Below are 22,459 nucleotides of genomic sequence, written 5' to 3' on the forward strand. Positions count from 1 at the left end.
GGGATCAAACTCATGCTGTAGTGGCTGGTGATAGCTTGATAGTGCTGAGACTTAACCCCTTGCGCAACCAGGGAGGTCAAATCTCTTTTAGTTTTATGGCTTAAAACAGCACCTATACATTCATGACTCCCAACAGTACATCTGCAGCCCACAGCTCCCTCTGGAACTCCACACCCCTATACTAAACCCAAACATCTTTTTAACTTTTCCACATAGATGTCTGACAGGCAACCTTAAAGTCAATTTGTTCAAAAGAGAACTCCTGCTTCTCCAGTCTTCCTGATTTCAGTGAAGTGTATTTCCATTCTTCTGGTTGCTTAAGTCAAAAGTCTCATACTCATACTTTATTCTCCCACACCCTGCAATCCGTCCCTCAGCAAAACCGGTGGCTCTATAAGATGAATGTATAGGTGCTGTTTTAAGCCATAAAACTAAAAGAGATTTGACCTCTCTGGTTGTGCAAGGGGTTAAGTCTCAGCACTATCAAGCTATCACCAGCCACTACAGCATGAGTTTGATCCCCTGCCAGGGAGCTGACCCACATGGTGCAGCAGACCTCTCCTGACTCGCCCGCTATCACTTTTTGATTCCTCACCACTACCATTCAGAGCCAAGGATTCTCCTTTGCCTGGTGTGATGGCTTTAAGGTGTGCCCACAAATTGTGATATTTCTCCTTTTAAGGAATGGAGCCTAATTCTCTCCCCTTGAATGTGAACTGGAATGAGGATAATAAAGCAAAATAAAGTGGAAACAGCTTCCAAGACAAGGTCATAAAAGATATTAGGTCCCCTCATACTCTCTCACAACTCCCTCCTTTCACTCTCCTGGGGAAGCCAGTTACCTTGCCTGAGGATGACCAGGCAGCTCTGTGAAGACGCTCAGTGATAAGAATCAGAAACCTCCTGCCAACAGCCCTGTGAGTGTGCCTTCTTGGGAGAAGATCCTCTAGCCTCATTTGAAGCCCTCAGATCACTGCATCTATAGCCATCAGTTTGACTGCAAAATTCCTGAGAGACTCTGAGCCAAACACCCAGCTAAGCTGTTCCCAGACTCTGACATAAAACTGTGTGAGATTATAAATGACTGCTGTTTCAAACCAATAATCGTAGAGTAATTTCTTGCACAGCAACATAAAACTAACATCTGGATTACTGGAAAAGCTTGCTTGGTTTGATATTTCTACCCTTGCTTCCAAAATTTGCTTTTTTTCAAAATAGAATGATCCTTTCAAAACAGTAACACATTATGTCACTCAGAACCCCTCCCAGGACTACTCAGAGTGAAAACGAAAATCATTATAATGGCCCACAGGGTCCCAGTCTTCCAGTGTTTAATTCCACTTTCCCTACACTCAAACCCCTCTAGCCACACAGCTCTTTATGCTATCTGTGCTAGGGGCACACCAAGCCACAAACATCTCTGGCCCCTTCCCACCTTTGGCCCTTCCCCCAGTTATCTTCATGATTCGCTCCCTTTACCACCTTCAGGTCTCTATTCACACGTCACCATCTCAGGAAGTTGTTCCCTAACCACTCAATAAAAACAGCACCTCATCTCCACACAAACTGATATTTCTATTTACCTTTCTCTGTCCTAATCTGATCATTATGTGTAATATATCTACCAGAATGCAGATTCCCCAAGTGCAAGTATATTGCTTTATTGACCTCTATATTCTCAGCTCCCCAAACAGTGCTTGCTATATAGGTGGTGATCATTAAATATTTGGCTGACTGACTGAATAAATATAAGGGCAGTAGGTAACCTGATTCATATTACTAACAGACATGCAAACTGCTGATCATTCCATAGCATTCTAAAAGGTAAAAACCAGATCTTGTAGTTTGTATAGTACTTTAGTCTCACAGATATCATTTATAATCTTCATTAAAAACTCTTTTAATGAAGAGATAAGATTACTGTCCTCATTTTGCAGATAAGAAAACTGAGGCTTAAAAAATGGAAGGAATATAAGTAGTCAGTAGCAGAGCAAATACTGAACCCCGATCTGCTGCCAAAGTCTGCCCTCCTCATCACATCGCCATTATGGCTGTCTCCTCAAGCATAAAATATGAAATCACAGCTCTGTGAGGGACACTTCCTAAAGGGTGTGAAATGATAAGGTCTAGGTCTATAGGATGGAACAGTAGCAAAGAGAATGACAAGCGGTGACCCAAGGAACAGAGGGTGTACTAGTTCTTGAGAATGTCAATCCTCCTTCCTAAGCCTTCTCAATAAAATGCAAATCAGGGGCTCTCCGGTGGTGCAAGGGGTTAAGCACTGCACTATGAAGCAATCCACGGCCTCTGCAGCATGAGTTCGATCTCCAGCCGGCCAGGGAGCAACCCACATGGCCAAGCAGACCTCTCCTGTCTCCCCTGCTGCTCCCCTCAGCAGTGTATTTCAGCCAGTCTGCCTGTTCTGTTCCCTGCTCTGTCTCTGGTGAATCCTCTCACCCCCACCCCCACATCTTTGGCCTGTACCCCAGCTCTTATATGCATAAATAAATAAATAAATAAATCTTTTTAGAAATGCAAATCATAATCTTCCCTTCATAACTCATGAGGCTAATGTAAAAAGACCAGTTCAACAGACATTTAGGAAACCCAAAGTTAATCAACTGAAATTATCACGAGCTCAGGGGACAGGCAGCCTAGAATACATTTTCCACCTCCACTCATTTATTAAGACTTGGCAAATTGATCTGAGTGCCTCAGTATAAATGTGACGATACAGAGCTCACCTTAGAGAACTGCTGCTGTGGGGATAACTTTACGTGTAAAGCATTTAGTAGCACCTGACACATCGTGCCTATTCAGTAAATGGTAGCTATTGTTATTATCATCACTATGGTCTAGACACTAGAATATACAGAGATGAAAAGAGCAAGGCATAACACTGCCAGTTAGTGTCCGGGTGTCAAAGAGGGGCCGGAAAAGTAACTTCATGCAATGAATTCCAAAAAAACCCAAACCAAAACAAACCCAAAAAACAAAAAAACCAGGCAGCTAAATTAACTGCGTTTTAAGAAAGCGGTTGGAAATATCATTCCAAGGGATATGTGAGTTGGATCCGGAAGAATGAGAGAATTCAAGTGGGGCGGCGGGTTGGCGGGTGGGACCCGGCTTTCGTGCAGGTCACGTGCCAAGTCGCAAGGGCAGAGGGCGTCGCAAAACTTTGGGGCGCAGAAAGAAGACCCGCGAAGGCGCGCAGCGCCGTGTCCAGACAGCCCTGGGCCCCTCGCGGTCCGACACGGGGTGGGCAGTTCCCTCTGCGTGAACTGGAGCCCAGGGAGGTGGCGGCAGCAGGTTGCAGACACAAGGGCCGGGAGCCCTCGGACAGATCCCAGTCCCCAGGGGCCTCAGGTTCCTCCCGGGTAGCCGGAGGCCGCTACGCAAGCGGGATTCCTCAAGGCGCCCTAGGCGGGCCTGACTCTGGGGTTCCGACCGTTAACCCGGGCACCTCCCGTTTGCCCTTGTGGCCCCTCCTCACCACGCTCGGCTCCCGCGGATTCCCAGCTAGTCCCACCGCGCCGGAGGGGCTGCAGGCGCCGCCGAGGCCCGGCCGGGGGCGGGGGCCCAGCCGCGGGCAGAGGCTCAGACCCGCCCCCTACCTCCCGCCCTTTCGGGGGCCCCGCCCCTCGGAGTCCGCCTGTGGGCGGGCTGTGCGGCGGGAGGGGCGGGTCTCGCCATGTTGAGTACTGGCAGCCGATTTACTGAGGAAACCCAGAAGCAAAGAGAGGATTTTATTCAAAGACCTAAGCGCCCCTAGCCTAAGATTCGGACAGCCAGAGTCGCTGGATTTAAGCCAAGTAAGTTTTAGTGACAGAAAAAACTTGCCCTCGATCATCCTTTTGGCTTCGGAGCTACACACTGCGCATGTGTGGGCCTCGGGGCCAAGCGCGCCGGCCCACGGCTCCCCCCACAAACCCGAAAACAATTAACTGCTTGAGGGATAAGTCGAGAATCAGCTCCAGCGTTGCGGTGAAACCTGCTGGGCGACCGGTTCTAGGTTTTTCACGTCTTTAGATCCCCAAGCTCCAAGCAGGCCCAGGCCTCACAGTAGTCACAGAATAATATAACTTATTTTGAACACAGCATTGTTTGCGCCCTATGTCTTCGGACAGGGTGTTCTCTTTGCTTGAATACCCTATTTCCGTCCAGGGAACTGCAGTGTGTCTAATTTTCTGCGTAAGCCTGACTTCCTTTAGAGGACTGTTTCCTTCTGAGACCCAGATGTTGTTTCCATAGCGTCTTTATCAATGCACTTTCTTGGAATTGTAAATCCCACTAACCAGCCTCTGTTTTCCACTTAGTGGCTCAATCTTTTAAGTTGGGGTTTTAAAAGCAGAAGATCAAAAACTTCCCAAAATCCAGACTCTCGAACTCCAACCATTAGAGATCCACTAAACCAAGAGTGGAGTCCAGGAATCTTCATTTTAGCTAATATCCTAGGTATTGTGATGCATCGGGAATACTTTGTATGAGATTGTGTATCTCTAGCACCCAGTACAAGGTGTGGTACAAAATAGGTGCTCAGACACTACTGAATTAATAGAGGGACGGATGAATGGATGAAACAGGCAATATACAGCAGAAGGGAGCGTTTTGCTAAGAGCTATATTGTATCTTCTTTAAGAACGAAAAAGTTCCTAATAGCTATGTTGAGAAAAAGAGAACGTGGGGAGGGGAGGATGTAAGGGTGAGAAGGTAGGAAAGAAAGGGCACTGATTCTGAAAGGCCATCTAGAGAGGGAAGAAGGACCATCCCAGACATGAGAGAGAAAGAGAGAGAGAGAGAAATGGAAAGAATCAGTGATAAGGGAATCCACCCTAGGGAAAGAATGTATGCAAGAATGTTCAGGGCAACAATATTTGGGATGGAGAAAAGTGAAACAATTTGAATGTTACCAACCTCTTTTCTCCCTCAGGGTCTTTACATACTACTTTGTCTTCTGTCTATATCCCTTTTCCCCACTAGTCTTTGGCTTAACTGATACCTTCCCCTCCTTCAGATCTCAGCTTAAATGATAACTTTTTTTTTCCCTAAGATTGATTTATTTATGCATATAAGAATGGGGTACAGGCCAGAGGTGTGTGTGTGGGGGGGTGAGAGGATTAACCAGAGACAGAGTGGGGAACAGAATAGGCAGATTGAAATACACTGCTGAGGGGAGCAGCGGGAGTCAGGAGAAGTCTGCTGTGCCATGTGGGGATCGAACTCGTGCTGCATGGCTGAGGATAGCTTCATCAGGTGTGACTTAACCCCTTGTGCCACCAGGGAGCCCTTAAATGATAACTTCTTCAGCTAGGTCCTCCCTAACCATACTATCTAAAGTCATTTTCTATTATAGTACTCTATTTCTTTCTTACTATTATCATTATTATTTTAGTTGTTTGCTTATTATCATTTTCTCCCTGTAAAATTTAAGCTTCTTGAGGATCAGAAAATATATCTTACTTGTTAACATAGAATTACATGTGGCAGGGGAAATAACATCCATTGAATAAATGAATGGAGTCAACCTCAGTGTTAGGAAGGTTAATGACATAAAATCCATCAGCAACCTACCATGAGGAGCAAAAGAAAAATGGTTCAAATTATGAAGACATACTAATTAGTCAATAATTAATCTTTGATCTGTTTAAGGGGGAATTCATTCACTCCTTTATTCATTCACCCAACAAACATACTTTGAACATATATTATGGAGAAGTAATATTGGATAATAATACAATATAGTAATAGCTAGTTGGAAAATCTACTGAAGCATAACAAAGTAATGTAATAGGGTATTTTGTCTGACCAGAGCAGAAAGTGGAGTTAACTGATGTGTGAAAGTGAGTAACATCGCCCTCTAGAGGTTCTCTAGGTGCGCTGGACACAAGCCTCCCAATGTCCTATGAAGTGTCAGGAATATTGGAGACAAACAAACACCAATTCACACACATTGCTTGAAGTGCTTGACGCTCAAGGGCCTTATGGGAAAATACTCAAACCAGACCAAATTACAGTCTGATCAAGTTCAGACCTGTCTGATGAGCCAGAGGAGGGAAATAGCCTCAAAGGCTGAATTGGAGGGAGAGACAACTGATCATTTGTAAGAAAACCGACGGTGGTCCCCTCCACGTGAACTTGGCTTCTTCTTTTATATCCTAAATCTCTTGGAGCATGCTTTATGTCCTAACCATCTCCAGAGCTATAATATGGATCCTGTAGCCCAGCCTTACTCCTTATTTATAGATATTCCCTCTACCCCATGCCAAGAGGCTTCCTGGACTTTCTTTTCTTTTCTTTTCTTTTTTAATAGAGGCATGTTTTTATTTATTTATTTGTTTGTTTTGTTTATACATGCACTGGGTACAGTCAGAAGCGCGGGAGGGTGAGAGAATTCACCAGAGCCAGAGCGGGGAGCAGAGCAGGCAGAAGGACCGAAGTACACTGCTGAGGGGAGCAGCGGGCGGCAGGAGAGGTCTGCGCGCCGTGTGGGACCCTCCACCGGTGGCCGGGGAGCAGCCAGGGATCGAACCAGCGCCGCAGAGGCCGCGGGCAGCTTCGCAACCCAGCGCTCAACTGCTGCGCCACGGGGGGGGGGGGGGCCTGGACTTTCTTTTTTTTTAATTATATATATCATATGAAATTTATATATAGAGATGAAAAAAATACATATGAAATTTCAAAGTGGGGTGCTAAATTACTATATGTATTTTTTCTAAAATCTTTTAAAATTCTTTAAAAAATAAAATTCTTAAAATTTCTTATCTATGGGATCAAGAAGATGGAAGATAGAGAGTTTATGTGGAGAAATTTCTGGCTGTGTATCCCTACCCTTATGGGGAGGGGAGGAGTTACCTTTAACTTCTTAAGCCAAGTGATTGGGAGAGAGGACTTCCACAAGGGTTTAGGTGCCAGATCCATTTCGTTATAACTTGGCAGGTGGATATAGTGATTGGGCCTACCTCCTGCCCTGAAATCTAACAAAGAGACAAGCCACTAAATGCTTTTATGGCACACCCAAATTCAGGGATTGGCCTGAATTTGTCACGGAATATTTCCTATAGGCCAAATGTGGGCAAAGTGAGAAACATTGAGCCTGTATAGGCCCATCCTGGGTAGTGTCAGGGCCTCCTGGAGGGGTAAAGGGACCCCAGAAGTAGAAAGACAAGGGGCTATTGGCAATAGAGATGCCTTTGCATTGGTGAGTGCAGCAGAGGGACCTAGCAGGGAAGCCCTGAAGAGCCTGTAGAAACACCCATGGTGCTTTGATGATGGACACAGAACAACTATCAACACCAACCAGACCCAGACAACACAAAGTCTACTACTAGTTCAAAGGTATTTTCCCTATTCCTTTCCTCATCTTCCTCTCTATGTCAACATTTAAGTGACTGGAGTCAGATGGGGTGAGAGAGGAAGAAAATGAAAAAAAAAAAAACCCCACCATCCCCTTCTTTCTCACCATAAGTTAATAATGTGGAGCAGAGTAAGAGCATCAAAAAGATATTGGCTCTTTAGTACGTTGTGAACAACTTTCTGTCATTCAAGTCCAGTCATTCATTAAACAAGTATCAATTGATCCCTTACTATGTGATAGATTCTGAACTGTGTACTTGGAGAGACTCAAAAAACAATGGATGCTGCCTAGACCCTCAGTCCACAGACTTACATGAGAGGCAAGCAAGTAAACGTATATTTCACACTCAGTGTGGTAAATTCTATAAATAGGGAGTGGCTGGCTTCATAGAGGTGGTGTCATTATAACCTGATGGTAAAGGATAAATCTGCTGAGCAGATAAAGGTGGGAAGTGCATTCCAAGCAGAATGTGCATGGCAATATGGTGTGCAAGAGTTTTGGGGTGTTTGGGAAATGCTGGGAATTTCCTCGGGGCACTCCTCTTGCTGATTCTACCACTTGGTTGGATTGTATGACTCTCCTTGGATTGGATAATTAGATAATAGTACAATCTCCTTCATTAGCTCCTGATCCTGATCCTGTCTCAGTCGTCAAGTCTTACTCTGGTCCTAGCCCCTCGCCCCCAGCCTTAGTCAAGCTCTAAGTAAGCAGTTTACCCAGGCTTGACCTTTCCTGAAAGGGGAGGCATCTTCTCACCGCTGTTCAGGATCTGGGCAATAAAGGATGTTAGGTCCAGTGTCCAGAAGGTCCTCACTCTGACAAAGTGCAGTTGCCAAGAATATTAGCTGGGGGAACCTTTGAGAACTCACTGGAGGAGAGTGGGCAGCAGTGGCAGCTCCAGGGGAATTTGAATAACACGAACTGTACTGGTTATAGGGCTGACAAGGCAGCTCTGCCCTTGTGGGTGCTTTCTGGGTTCTCTGCATGGGGACAGCCCAGGCCTCATAACTTAGAAGACCCATAGAGGGAGGTTCAGGGCTATGGCCCCTCCTTTCCAGCAATCTCTAACCTGTAGGCTGTACTGGGAAGGAGCCATCCTTCTTGGCAGTGGGAAGAGCACAGGATTTGGAGTCAGGCGTCTGTCATTTCTAGCTGTGCCACTCACTTAGCTTTTGTAAGACTCTTCATTTGTGAAGCAGAGAAAAAGATCAGAAAATGAATCTTTGTTTTTTAAACTTTAATTTATGGAGCATCTACTCTATGCTGGTCACTGAAAGAAAGGTGTTTACAGGTGTAAATACATTTTGTTTTATAACCAATCTGTGAAGTTGTTTTTACTCTAATTTTATAGGTAAAGAGATTTAGAGTAGTAATTTTTTAAAAAACATAAATAATTGATAACATTTATGTCGTAGTCATTACACATGATACACTGTCCTAAGAAGCCACAACAACTCATAACAACTTTATGAGGTTGGTATATTGTTATTATCCTCATTTTATACATGAGGAAACTGAGACACGCAGAGACAAAATGATTAGCCCTAGATTACACAGCTGGAAATGGGAGAGCCAGGATTTGGAGGCAGGTAGCCCAGATGTTAATCATTATATTACAAATCAGACAGCTCCCTGCTTATAACCCTCCATTGGGTTCCCCACTGCACTAAAAATAAATTTCCAACTCCTCATCCCTGACTTGCAAGCAAAGTGATACTTAATGTGGTCCTGCCATGATTTTACCTCAACTTCCTCCTCCTCATTCAGACTGTTTCAGCTGCACTCATGGTTCCTCAGATATGGGAAGCACAGTCCTACCTCAGGGCCTTTGCATTTGCTGTTCTCTCCACACGAAATCATCACCCCCACCAGATTTTTGTATGGTTCATGCCCCCACAATATTCAGATCCCTATTTACATGTCATCCCTTCAAAGAAACATTCCTATCTAAAATAGACTTCCATTTGACCTTGCTTAATTTTTCTTCACAGCACTTAGAATTCTCTGAAGTGATTCATTTGTTTGCTTGTTTGTCTCTTCTGCAGCAATGTGAGGACAGATTTTGTTGCCTTTTCCACTGCTATTTATTATGCTTGGAGTCTACCACAGGGTAAACACCCAACATGTATCTACTGAATAATTAAATACATAAATGAATGAATACCCAAGGTCACTTAACTGGTTCATGGCAGAGCCAGGACACAAACCAAGTTGCCTGACCGTGAAGTCTGTGCTCCTAATTACTGTGCTGAACTGACTCTGAGAGTTCTCAGGAGGTTCAGCTAGCAGAATGAATGTGAAATCACTTTGAAAATTGCTAAATGCTTTAAAAAAAAAGCAAAGGGTTATTCTTTTTTCTTCAGTTCACTGTTTGCTCATCTGTGAAATGGGGATAATAATACTCTGGCCTGGCGACTTTATGAGAATGTTTTGTGAAGTGCCAATGAGATAGTGGATGAGGAAACATATAAAAGTTCAAGGCTTTATGTGGTAGAAGGGACTATAAAAATTATTTCAATGCCAGTGGTTTCCCTGGGCTCCCATCCTCTAACTTTGACGTTAATATTGCTGACAGGAGAGGGGGAGGTAGTGGGACATGGGGGACCAAGGGACTCTGCATCCTAGTAATTAAACATGTTGGGACTGAAGCACTGCCAGCAGCAGCATCTGGTTGCAATTACCAGAGGGGACCGAAGTGATTAGTCACCTTTATAGTGAGAGCCAGGCTGGTCCCCTGGGCTCCTCCCTGGAGACGGCCTTCTAAGCAAGCTCAGAGTCCCCATTCCCTGCTCCCACCCCATTTCGGGAGTTCTCTGATCCTCAACAATAGCCCCTACTCTGAGACACCTCCACGAACCCAAGGTTCCAACCCCTTGGATAGGAAGGACCTGACCAAAAGTCAAAAGTACTGTGATGGCCCTCTTCTCCCCCGGACCCTTTTACTGCCTCTTGTGTTTCTAGAGGCCACGTTAACATTCTGTGGCATAAAATGTGTCAAAGCAGAAAGCAGGCTTAAAAAGTAATTTAACCTTTCTGAACTTTGATTGCTTCACCTGTAAATGGGCATACTAAGAGAACCTGCATCATAAGATTGCGAAGATAAAGAGCATTTATGTGGCAGGGGAGATACCATGATCACAAAGGTGGTTTTCCCAGGGCAAGGCTTGTCCATTGCACCCCGGATGTGCTAACACCTGCCATTTCCCCAAGTGTGGGAAACTCAACTGCATCATTTGTGGTAGTAGAGAAATGCATTTGCTTTTTTTCCCTGTTAAGTAAAAAAAAAGATAAAAATTCAAAAGGATACAAAGACTAGAGTCTAGTTTGCTAGAGTAAATGCTCAGTTTAGTAGCTATTGTTAGTATTTCCTAGCTATTGTGCTAGGCTAATCACTTTTATGATTCCTATCATTAAACTCCTCCTCCCCACCCCTTGTATGAATAAATAAATAAATCTTAAAAAAGGAAAAACATGAACAAAGTACACAGAGTATAAGAAACGAACTGTGTTCATTTCATAGCTCCCTGAAGATACCTCCAAATACTGTGAGATAAATGCTGTTGTGGTGATCCCTGTTTAGGATTTCAGAGAAGTTTAGACACTTGCAAAGATCACACAGTGCGGTAAATTATACAGCAGACTCTGGTATGTTTGCCTCTGAAGACTTTGCTTTTTATCAAACCATGTGCAGGGACATCATTGTTGGTTGATTCTTTCATGTATATGCTCACTTGAACTTACAAAATGCCCCATAAATGAGAAGATAGAGTCCATCCTTCTAAGGAACACAGAGTACATCAGGGAAGGCATGGTGTATCCACAAGTAACTACACCTTAATGTAGAAAGTGATGACTTTTGTGCAGGAGGACCAATTGGGGATCCATTCATTCATACAACACATTCTGAGAACCTGTTTTGTGCTGGATGTATTCTGCACAGCAGTGGGAATAAGTGAAAGATAAATGTGGTACAGCCTAGTCATAATCTATCTTCTTCTGGGGAAGGTATGTAAGTGGTTATAAGGACTTAAGTTACGATGTTAACAATATGAACAAAGGGCCTCCCTGTTGGTGCAAGGGGTTAAGTCTCAGCACAGCATGAGTTTGATCCCAGCCAGGGAGCTGACCCACATGGCATAGGGGACCTCTCCTGTCTCACCCGCTGCTCCCCTCAGCAGTGTATTTCAGTCAATCTGCCTGTTCTGTTCCCCACTCTGTCTCTGGTGAATCCTCTAACCCCCCCCCCCGTACCTTTGGCCCATACCCCAGTTCTTGTATGCATAAATAAATAAATCTTAAAAAAAAAAAAACATGAACGAAGTACACAGAGTATAAGAAACGAACTGTGTTCATTTCATAGCTCCCTGAAGACAGGAGCAGAGGCAGAACTGGATAATCTTTGAGCTGCCAAAGTAAAAAGGGGCACAGAACAGATGTGATGGCAATTCAGCGTTGTGTATCTCCTGGGTGATGAGGGAAGGCTTCGTGGAAGAGAGGTCACATAAGTTGGCACTTTTCAATGTATAGATTTTAGAAAGATGGAGGGTTGAAGCACAGAGATCCTAGAGTTCTAGAAGCAAAACATAAGGGAATTATCATAGGAAGCCTGTGGGGAGGGGACTGAGACAGTGAGGCAGTGGGGGTAGAGAGGAGGGAGGAACACCGGAGATGAAGCTTGAGTGAAAACAAGTTTAAAAATAAGTCAGGGGCCTCCCTGGTGGCGCAGCGGTTGAGCGCTGGGTTGCGAAGCTGCCCACAGCCTCAGCGGTGCCGGTTCGATCCCCGACTGCTCCCCAGCCACCGGAGGAGGGTCCCACATGGCGCGCAGACCTCTCCTGCCGCCCGCTGCTCCCCTCAGCAGTGTACTTCGGTCCTTCTGCCTGCTCTGCTCCCTGCTCTGGCTCTGGTGAATTCTCTCACCCTCCCGCGCTTCTGACTGTACCCAGTGCATGTACAAACAAACAAACAAATAAATAAATAAATATACATGCCTCTTAAAAAAAAAAATAAGTCAGGTATTGTGAACTTGAGCAAATACTTGACATCCTGAAAGCTCCTCAGAAGACTGTCTGGTGGTGCATTGGTCCTTTGAGATGGGGAGGTGGGTTTTCTGACCTGGGAACCCCAGATGAAGTTTGAAATGGCCATATTATGCTGCTGTGCTCTGAAGATCAGTAAGCATCTGGGAACATTACCATGAAGACTGGTTGGGCACTTGGACCCCCCAACCATGAATTTCATCTTCTTTCACTCATCATGCACTTACTGATTTCTACTCTGTGCCAAGTTATGCTGGGAAACCAATCTGGTAACCTTAGAGTATAAACAGATCTCTATTAGGCAGTCTCCAAGGATCTCAGATTAAGAAAGAACTCTACCCGACTACTGTTTCTGCCTGTGCAGTACCTCTGACAGAGTGCTGTGTTGTTGTGAAACGTACAAGAAGAAATAATTGACTCTGTCTGGACATCAGGGAAGGCTTCCTAGAGGAGGTGAGTTTTCAACTGATCCTCTGAGGTTGTAGAGGACTTCTTCCAGTTGTGGGAGTGAAAGAGGGTATTCCAGATGGAGGGAATATCCAGATGGAGGGAATATCCAGATGGAGGGTTTCCTTTGAAATCCTGTGATGAGCTGTCTAGGAACCTGTGTGACAGGCTCTCCAATGAAAGGAGGCTTCAATACTGCAGTGAGGCACTAGAAGAAACGCTTGAGTCCCAGACAAGCATCCTGTGGAAGTCAGTTTTACCCCCAGTATCCTGCAGGGGGCGCTGCTCCCCCAGGCTGGGGCTGCCACCTCTGGCTCCAGCCAGCCCTTTCCAGGGGAACTCAGGAGTTTGCCTTTGCTGGAGTGGTAGTGAGGTACACTGTGGACCTGCCTCCAACCAAAGAGTGAGCTGGTGGGGGGTGGCAGTGTGCCCCCTCAAGTTTGAAGAAATCATCTGAGCTCAGTCAATGGCATTTGGGAGAAGGGGAGTAGTGGGTACTGATATTTTTCTGTCTCTGGGTCACCACAAGTTTATTAAAATAAAAGAAACTGTGGGTAAATGCTGCCATCTGTGCTGCCCCCAACAACAAATCAGGCCCCAGACTAGACACAGGCATTGAAACTACTTTAAAAACACCCCACGGACTTAACTGAAAACCCACACTCCCCATGCTTCTGGGGCTTAAGATCCTTGAGCTCATTCCTCAGCATCTCTCCTTAAGAAGGTGGGGTGGGCTGCCCGGTGAGGTGGAGGTGAGGACCCCTGAGTCTGCTCCATGGACTGAGAGGCCCCCTAAGCCTAGCGTCCCGCTGCGGGGCTCTGTGCCAAGAGCCCCCGTGAGCCATGGCCTCGAAAGGGCAGCAGTGATTTTTTTCACATAAATATATCGCACTTAAATGAGTTTAGACAGCATGACATCAGAGAGTAATTAAATTGGTTTGGGTTGGAATTCCGTTTCCAATTCCTGAGTTCAGGTTTGTAAAAGATTTTTCTGAGCACCTGCAGGCGTGTGTGTGTGTGTGTGTGTGTGTGTGTGTGTATGTGTGTGTGTGTGAAGTATTTTCACTGGAAAGGATTCAAAACTTAAAAAAAAAAAAACTGGAGCACACAGGCAGCATTACGCCATTCTTCCTTCTTGGAAAAATCCCTCAGCCTTATACAAGCCTCCTTCAAACCCTCAGTCAGTTGTGCAGGAGAAAGGGGGCGGTCGGCTTTCTCCTTTCAAGAACGAGTTATTTTCAGCTGCTGACTGGAGACGGTGCACGTCTGGATCCGAGAGCATTTCCACTATGGGACTGGATACAAACACACACCCGGCAGACTTAAAGAGTCTCAGACTGAGGAGAAAGCCTTTCCTTCTGCTGCTACTGCTGCTGCCGCTGCTTTTGAGGGTCCACTCCTTTCATGGTTTTTCCTGCCAAACCAGAGGCACCTTCGCTGCTGCCGCCGTTCTCTTTGGTGTCATTCAGCGGCTGGCCAGAGGATGAGACTCCCCAAACTCCTCACTTTCTTGCTTTGGCACCTGGCTTGGCTGGACCTGGAATTCATCTGCACTGTGTTGGGTGCCCCTGACTTGGGCCAGAGACCCCAGGGGGCCAGGTCGGGATTGGCCAAAGCAGAAGCCAAGGAGAGGCCCCCTCTGGCCCGGAACATCTTCAGGCCAGGGGGACACAGCTATGGTGGGGGGGCCACCAATGCCAGGGCAAAGGGGGGCACCGGGCAGACGGGAGGCCTGACACAGCCCAAGAAGGATGAACCCAAAAAGCTGCCCCCCAGATCGGGTGGACCTGAACCCAAGCCAGGACACCCTCCCCACACCAGGCAGGCTGCAACGCGGACTGTGACCGCAAAAGGACAGCTTCCTGGGGGTAAGGCACCCCCAAAGGCAGGATCTGTCCCCAACCCCTTCCTGCTGAAGAAGGCCAGGGAGCCTGGGCCCCCTCGAGAGCCTAAGGAGCCGTTCCGCCCGCCCCCCATCACGCCCCACGAGTACATGCTCTCGCTGTACAGGACACTGTCCGATGCTGACAGAAAGGGAGGCAACAGCAGCGTGAAGTTGGAGGCAGGCCTGGCCAACACCATCACCAGCTTTATTGACAAAGGGCAAGGTGAGGGGGTGGGGAGGCAGGGGCATGGCTCAGAGGGAGGGGCATCTGCATGCATGGAGGGGCCTCTCAGCGCCCCACCCGCACTGGTGGGAGATGGTGTGTGCATCTAGCCTGGGGTGGTGTCTGGGCTGATATCACGCATACCAGGTCCCAGGCTGCTGGCTTGCCACCCAGCGCTGGAGGGCACCTGGGATTGTTACAGGACAGGGTGAGGATCACCAAGTCCGATTCCTGCAAGGTGCAGAGGGGGTTTCTAAAGCCCAAACAGTAAACTGCCAGCTGATGGCAGAGTTGGGGACCAGATTCTAAGACCCTTGATTACCAGGCCTTGATCTGTCCCTATGTGAGACAGCCGAACTTTCCAGGCTCCAGGGGCTTGTGGGTTTTCTCAGATGGCAGAGAAACTGAGAGCAAGAGCGAGAGTGAGAGCAAGAGTGAGAGAGAGAGAGAGGTGCTTCTAGATACCCAGGGTTCTGCAATAAGGGAGCAGAGGAGGCAGGATAAGTGATGATAATAAGGAGGCATCGGATGAACTTTAGCTATATGGTGGGGGGGTGGAGCAGCAGACCTAGGTCTCACTCACAGAGTGACCTTGGGAAAGCCCCTTCTCCCTCTGGGCTCTCAAATTTTCCATCTGTACAACTTCATGAGGGTTGGACCGGGTGGTTTCTGAGAGCCCTTCGAATATGAAAATTGATGTCTTATTCTAAATACAGATCATTTTTATCACTGACCCAGGAGAGTATTTGCTCTTCTCTCTCTGCCCATCTGCATTACTATCTTGGCTTTTCCTCTCAATCTGCTGTGGAATCACAGTGGGTGCCCCCTCTCCTCTCTGGGTCTCAGTTTCTCTGTGAGTGTGAAGCTGGAGGAGGAGGACCTCTCTTTGCTATGGTTGCTGGTAGCTCACATGCTCTGGTTCTCTGCTTCTTAGGCCTTTGGCTGGCATGGTGGGGGAGGGGTCCAAGAGTGGGAGAGGCTCCTCATTAGAGCGGCCTGTGGGGGAATGACAGGGGGCGGGAGGGAGGCACAGAGGCAGTAAGTCTGGCTGAGGTGGGGGAGGTGGCCTGGCTGCCTGCCCAGCCAAGAAAAGCTGTGACCCCTTGGGGGCTCATAAAATAAGTCCTTGTGCCCCCCCCCCCAGCACTAAGGGAGTTTGGAGAGGGGGGAGATGGGGAGTTTAAAAGCCTAATTAGTCACCTTCTAGAGCAATATATGAATGCTTCCCAATGGCAAAATGGTATTTAGGAAGGAGGGCATGTTGATTTAGACATACTACTGATCTTCTCATACATACACAGCCTTCTATTTATGCATACATACGCAATCACACATCTACACACACACACACCCCTTCCTGCACATATACAAAGAATCTTCTTATATACACACATGCACATAATATCCTTCAAATATTCACACAAGTCCAGTCATACACATATGTCACTCACATACACCTTACCTTTTTACTCACATACAAACCCAATCATACACATACACACCCCAAAATCATTAGACAGGGAGGCCAGGGAAATTGGACTGCAAACCAACCTTGTCATTAACTCACAGTGTGGCCTTAGACAAGTCACTCCCTCCTCCCTATGCCTCATCTGTAAAATAAGAACTAAGATCTTCTTTAAGGTATAGTCAGAGTTACTCATGATTGGGTATAAAACATTGTAGGCTAGAGTTCCAACTCTGCTTTTTTCCTAGCTAAGTGACCTTGAGCAAGTCACCTAACTTCTATAAGCCTTCTGGAAAAACATGGGTAATTATAGTTCTCACCCCACCAATATCATGAATGAGAGATCATATTAGATAACAGATGGAAGGGGTGAATAAAGAATAGGCAGTTCTAAGACTTCTATACATAGTCATTGATACAAACACCCAGAATCACTCAAATCATCCACAACCACATCTACAGATAATGACACCCTATTTGGCTGGCTGTGAAGCAAGTTGTCTTATTTTGAAAAAGACTGTCAGTGGTTTGGGTCTTGGCCTCTGTCAGAGTGGGGAAGAGGTTAAAGAAAGCTCTCTTGGGGGGAGGAGAGCTGTGGCCCTCCCCTGAGGCCTCGAAGTGGCTGGCTCCTTTGCTGAGGTTGCAGGGAATGACTTCTGGGTGTTCTCTCTAGATGACCGAGGTCCTGTGGTCAGGAAGCAGAGGTACGTGTTTGACATTAGTGCCCTGGAGAAGGATGGGCTGCTAGGGGCTGAGCTGCGGATCTTACGGAAGAAACCTTCGGACACAGCCAAGCCAGTGGCCCCTGGTGGTGGACGGGCTGCCCAGTTGAAGCTATCCAGTTGCCCCAGCGGTCGGCAACCAGCAGCCCTTCTGGATGTGCGCTCTGTGCCAGGCCTGGATGGATCTGGCTGGGAGGTGTTCGACATCTGGAAGCTCTTCCGAAACTTTAAGAACTCAGCCCAGCTGTGCTTGGAGCTGGAGGCCTGGGAACGGGGCCGGGCTGTGGACCTTCGTGGCCTGGGCTTTGACCGGGCTTCCCGGCAGGTCCATGAGAAGGCCCTGTTCCTGGTGTTTGGCCGCACCAAGAAACGGGACCTTTTCTTTAATGAGATTAAGGCCCGCTCTGGCCAGGATGATAAGACCGTGTATGAGTACCTGTTCAGCCAGCGACGAAAACGGCGGGCCCCACTGGCCACACGCCAGGGCAAGCGGCCCAGCAAGAACCCCAAGGCCCGCTGCAGTCGGAAGGCACTGCATGTCAACTTCAAGGACATGGGCTGGGACGACTGGATCATCGCCCCCCTTGAGTATGAGGCCTTCCACTGCGAGGGACTATGTGAGTTCCCCTTGCGCTCTCACCTGGAGCCCACGAACCATGCAGTCATCCAGACCCTGATGAACTCCATGGACCCAGAGTCCACGCCACCCACCTGTTGTGTGCCCACCAGGCTGAGTCCTATCAGCATCCTCTTCATTGACTCTGCCAACAACGTGGTCTATAAGCAGTATGAGGACATGGTTGTGGAGTCTTGTGGCTGCAGGTAGCAGCACTGGCCTCCGGGTGGCGCACCCACAGATGCTGGTCATAGAGCCCCTCCCTGCACGCCTGGAATCTCAGAGGGGTTGGGAAACTAGATGCCAGCAGCATCTATACAAAATGCATGAAAGAAGATTCAAAAAGCTTTGTTCATTCTCTGAGTGGAACTGGGCTAGAGGTCCCTGTTATCTGCAAGCCCGCTAGGACCAGCAGGAACAGGCCCAGGGAGACAGACTCTGAATGAGACTGAAACCTAGAAAACCTTATATTTCCAATGAGATTTAGCCACAACTTCTCCTTTACTGGGCCTCCTAGACCTCCGGACAGTCCAGGGGGGACTCCTCTTGGGCGAGCCAGAGGTGCCACCTCCTCCTTGAATCACCGTGTGCCTGGTGACTTTCTGCTTCCTGTGCAGATGAGATACTGTTGGGCAGGGGTGGGAAAGAGGGGGAGAGGGCTTGGGCAGGGATGAGGAGTGGGAGGCCATTAGACTGTTAGATTAAAATGTACATTGATGAGATAAAAAGCAAAACTGTGCCGAAACTGTGGCAGATTTCTTATTTATTCCAGGGGACCAAGTGGCCCTCCAAAGAATGACCAGCTCAGGGTGAGGAAGTGGCAGCTTTATGTATAAGCCGTTTTCCAGGGCCCAGTTCTGGAAACAGAAGTGGAATGGGTCAGAGAGTACAGGCTGAGCAGAGCCAGTGCTCACCTCTAACCCCCATTCCTGTTCCCTCCAAAGGCCCATGTCTGGAGCTCCATCTGCTCCATTGGGGCCTGGCAACAGAGTTAGGTTTTTCTCTTTGACATTTCTTAGTAAAGTGTGTTGTCTCTGAAATGGATTCCTAAATGGGAAGGAAATTGGGGATTCCATTTCCTCTGAAATCATCCCCATTTTATTCACCAGGATTTGTGCTGCTTTCCCTGCCCCTCCACCCCAAATTAACTGACCACCCTTTAAAGGGCCCTTTACCTCTACACAGGCAACCTGGGCTGTCAGAGGAATCCCTGTATTCCTTCCCTATTGGGGTAGCTCCTTTTTGCAACTGACCTCTGTTGCTCTTGTGATCTTGTGTGTGGCCCTGCTACCTTCGACCTCGGCACCTTCAAGGTTTCTCACTTTTCACCCATAGCCTCCTACTCCCTCATCCCCAGCTCCAGAAGCAGAGTTGGAGTCCCTCCCATCTACATTATACATTATATAAGCACACTGTTATACACGAGATAAATAATCTCCTGCACTAACCTCAGACACACCAATGCCAGACACATCCTGTAATGTTTCCTGCTTGGGGCTTGGCCCAGAGAAAGTGCACACTTCCCTTTTCCACTAGGATTTTTGGGGTGGCATGAGACATGCAATCTTGGGAGGGGAATACGGCTCTTTGGTAGTGAAGTTTGGGCACCTGAAATCTTGTTTTAAGGGCTCAGGATCAGGTTTTGCCTAGTGGAAGAGAGAGAGAGAGAGAAAGGAGACCTCTGTGGTCTAGACCTCTGTGGGGGAGCCTCAAAATTTCCCCCATCTCTCTCCAGCTCGGTCTTTGATTCCCAGGGCTCCTAGCCAAAGCTGTTTCCACAGTATGGATTCTTTCCCAGTTATAGGCAGATCTGTGTCCCTTCCCTCTGGGCTTGAAACCTGGGTTGTCAGGACATGACACAGGAGCCTGGTATAGGGGGCAGCCTCACTGAGCTCCCTCCATAGCCTGGAGGCCATTACCTGTCCCTGAGGAGCCAGCCTGAACCTGGAGCCTGGCCCTCCCTGGCTGGGCTCCATTGTGTTTGGCTGGTGGCAGACCTGAAAGCTCTGGAAGTAAACAAAGGATCTGCCACAGCGAACAGAGTTCTGGTGTGCACGACAGGAGAATGAACCCGGGAGGGAGGTGTTAGGGAAGCCAAGCAGGGATTACAGAGACTCCCTGTATTCACATGGATATAGGGAGAGTAATGTAGAAACTGGGCGACTGGAAATACAAGGACAGAAGGCAGGGGACAAAGGGTCACAGGTGGGCCTGGCTCCTACACGCACTTTTTTTTTCTAGGCTGTGTGTGTCCCTAGTTTCTAGGAAAGTCTGACGTTATTGAAGCTGCCCCCTCATGTCATCTCAAACATGGTGCCCTTCCTAATGAAGACCCGGGCTTTGAATTGACTGTGGCTCTGGCCTGATACCTGAGGAGCTTCCTGTCCCACCTCAACCTGCCCTAGAACTCTCTTTCACAAAAGAACCACTCAGACTGTGTACTCTCCCCACTTTCCCACCCAAACCATGGAGGATGGGAACAGCCCTTGCATCCTAACCACTTGATCTGTTCACCTGCCTCCGTGGAAAATTTATCTCTACCAGGCACCTACCCACCTCAAAGCCCAATCACAAGTTGCACATTTGTACAGTACATTCTTACACAAAAGAGTACAAGGTTTATATTCTTTAGAGTTCACCAGCACTATCCTGGCCATGGTCTCTCACCTCTGAAGGGCTCAGTAGGCAGTCCATTTTCAAATTTCAGATCAGTCACTTAAGAGTTCGAGGCCTTGGGGAGAAGAACTTCATTTCATAAACCTCGGTTTCCTCATTTGTGAAGAAAAGGGGCGGGAGGGTAATTAACATACCTATTTCATATTAATAACTGTAATGCATGAAAGACATATAACACAATAGCTGGCACAGAGGTGGCCCTCAGTAAATGTCAGCCATTAATATTTTGCCTCAAACAATCCTACAAAGCAGGCAGGGCAAGAATATCACCATTCATTTTACAGATGAGGAACCTGTCTCCAGAGGTAACTGAAGGTAACAGAGGCCTCAGTTGTAACATTCTTACTACTATTCTGAAACTGCTATTCTGGAACCCTGACTCTACTGACCTCAGTTCTGGCAAGCAAATGAATCCCCCCCCCCCCTTGATGAGATGCACACCCTAAAAAAGAGCGGGAGGAACCAAGACTAGCTGCAGAAGCAGCAGATTCATGCTCCCATCTTAGGCAACTACTAATTCTTTTTTTCTGATTTTTATTTCCTTTCTTTTTCAAAAAAATTGTGGTTTAAAAAAACCAAAATTTGCCATCTTTACCATTTTTAGTGTACAGTTTAGGAATGTTAAGTATGTTTACATTGTTGTCTAACAGATCTCTAGAACTTTTTCATTTTGTAAAACTGAAACTCATCTTGCAAAACTGAACAATAATTCCCTGTTTTCCTGTAACTCCACTCCATGGCAACCATATGCTTTCTATTTCTAAGAGTTTGACTCCTTTAGATATGTACTGTAAGTGAATCAAACAGCATTTGTCTTTCTTTGTATGTATTCCCTAGGAAGTCAAGTAAGTTAAATGGGTATATCATTTGACTCCATTGCCTGTGGTAAATGAACAACAGTCTTCAAAAGGAGCTTATAATCTAGTTGTACAAAGAAATAATTTCCATTTAAAATGCTGTGAGAGCCATATTGGATTAAGGCCTACCCCAATGATCTCATCTTAATTAATCACGTCTACAAAGACTCCATTTCCAAATAAGGTGATATTCACAGATAAGAGGTTTAGGACTTTAGCCTATCTTTTTTGGGGGACACAATTCAATCCATGATAGGGAGCTTTTTCACATTGCTCAAACTTTGACTCCAAGCCCTGTCTATTTAACAGATGGCCTCATATCCAAATTAACAGAAAATACAGAAATTAGAAGCCATCAGAAGGAAATTAAACTTTCCACCATTAAATCAACAAACCTAATTTTATCACCAGCATTTACTCTCTTTTACCATTTTATGGAATTGCTATTTTTTCCACTTAAAGCTATACTCTAGACTTCTTTCAACTTGACATGTCCAAAACTGAACTATCTTTCTCTCAAAACATGTCCTTCCTTCTGTGTTCTTTTTTGTTGTAGAATAATTTACTATCCACCTAGTTGCTTATGTAGAAAACCACAGAATTCACCCTTGACTTTGCTCCTTCCTTACTGCTCCATCACAACATTCCCCAAGTTCTTTCTAATGCATATGAATTCCTCACCTATCTGTGTGTCCTTCCTGGTAGAGAGTACCATCTTCTTTCGTCTGTACAACTGAATCGATCAGAAGTTCTGTTGATTTTACCATGTGAATATCCAGAGACAGAACATTTCAAGCAGAAGAAATAGTATGTGCCAAGGCTTTGAGGCAAGAATTGACTTGGTAAATTTAAGAAAAAGAAAAACCAAGCATAGTGTGGCTACAATGTAGTAAGTGGACAGAGAGATATACAGGATGAAAGAGTCCAAATTTTGAGATCTTAGACATCACAGTAAGGAGTTTGTATTTGATTTGATACAGGGCAGTGACAACTTGATTTGCACTTGCAAAAGAGGCTCTCTCAGCAAGGTGAGATGTGACTGTGATCCATTTTTTAGGACATGCTTTAGATGTCTTTCCATGTATGATATATAAAATTTGAAAACTATCCAAACTGGTTTAGTTTAGTTTCAAAAAAGGGAATCTCTATTTATTCCCTGTATAATTGTCAGGAAT

The 22,459-nt window shown here is 46.5% G+C and overlaps 2 protein-coding genes and 1 non-coding gene across 7 annotated transcripts in view; 2 read left to right on the forward strand and 1 right to left on the reverse strand.

Moving 5' to 3' along the window:
* CEP250 (centrosomal protein 250) overlaps positions 1–3,577 on the reverse strand; it is a 40,092-nt gene extending 36,515 nt beyond the window's left edge. For 4 of the 5 annotated variants that reach the window (XM_054696843.1, XM_037496237.2, XM_037496246.2 and 1 more), the window contains exon 1: positions 3,494–3,577. The gene's annotated coding sequence lies outside the window, so the exon portion shown is untranslated. Of the gene's footprint in view, positions 1–2,744; positions 3,165–3,493 lie in introns of those variants that run through there. The other variant, XM_037496229.2, reaches the window with a different exon arrangement.
* A 6,883-nt stretch (positions 3,578–10,460) lies between these two features.
* On the forward strand, positions 10,461–10,622 carry LOC119237778 (U1 spliceosomal RNA). The gene has a single exon (XR_005123423.1). It is a non-coding gene; the product is annotated as a U1 spliceosomal RNA (small nuclear RNA).
* Positions 10,623–14,021: 3,399 nt separating this feature from the next.
* Positions 14,022–18,426, forward strand: GDF5 (growth differentiation factor 5). Its single transcript, XM_037496257.2, has 2 exons — positions 14,022–14,948; positions 17,087–18,426. Exons 1-2 carry the CDS (start codon positions 14,324–14,326, stop codon positions 17,959–17,961), a joined length of 1,500 nt encoding a protein of 499 aa, XP_037352154.1. The 5' UTR covers positions 14,022–14,323; the 3' UTR covers positions 17,962–18,426.
* The last annotated feature ends 4,033 nt before the right edge of the window (positions 18,427–22,459 follow it).

Source organism: Talpa occidentalis, unplaced genomic scaffold, assembly GCF_014898055.3.
Source record: "Talpa occidentalis isolate TD23 unplaced genomic scaffold, MPIMG_talOcc4v2.1 talOcc4.10, whole genome shotgun sequence".
NCBI classification, from domain to species: domain Eukaryota; kingdom Metazoa; phylum Chordata; class Mammalia; order Eulipotyphla; family Talpidae; genus Talpa; species Talpa occidentalis.

Bases quoted from the DNA above. Each gene is read 5' to 3' on its own strand.
- GDF5 (XM_037496257.2), top strand. From the start codon at position 14,324: ATGAGACTCCCCAAACTCCTCACTTTCTTGCTTTGGCACCTGGCTTGG. The intron at 14,949-17,086 runs GTGAGGGGGTGG...TGTTCTCTCTAG, and splicing joins CTTTATTGACAAAGGGCAAG to ATGACCGAGGTCCTGTGGTC.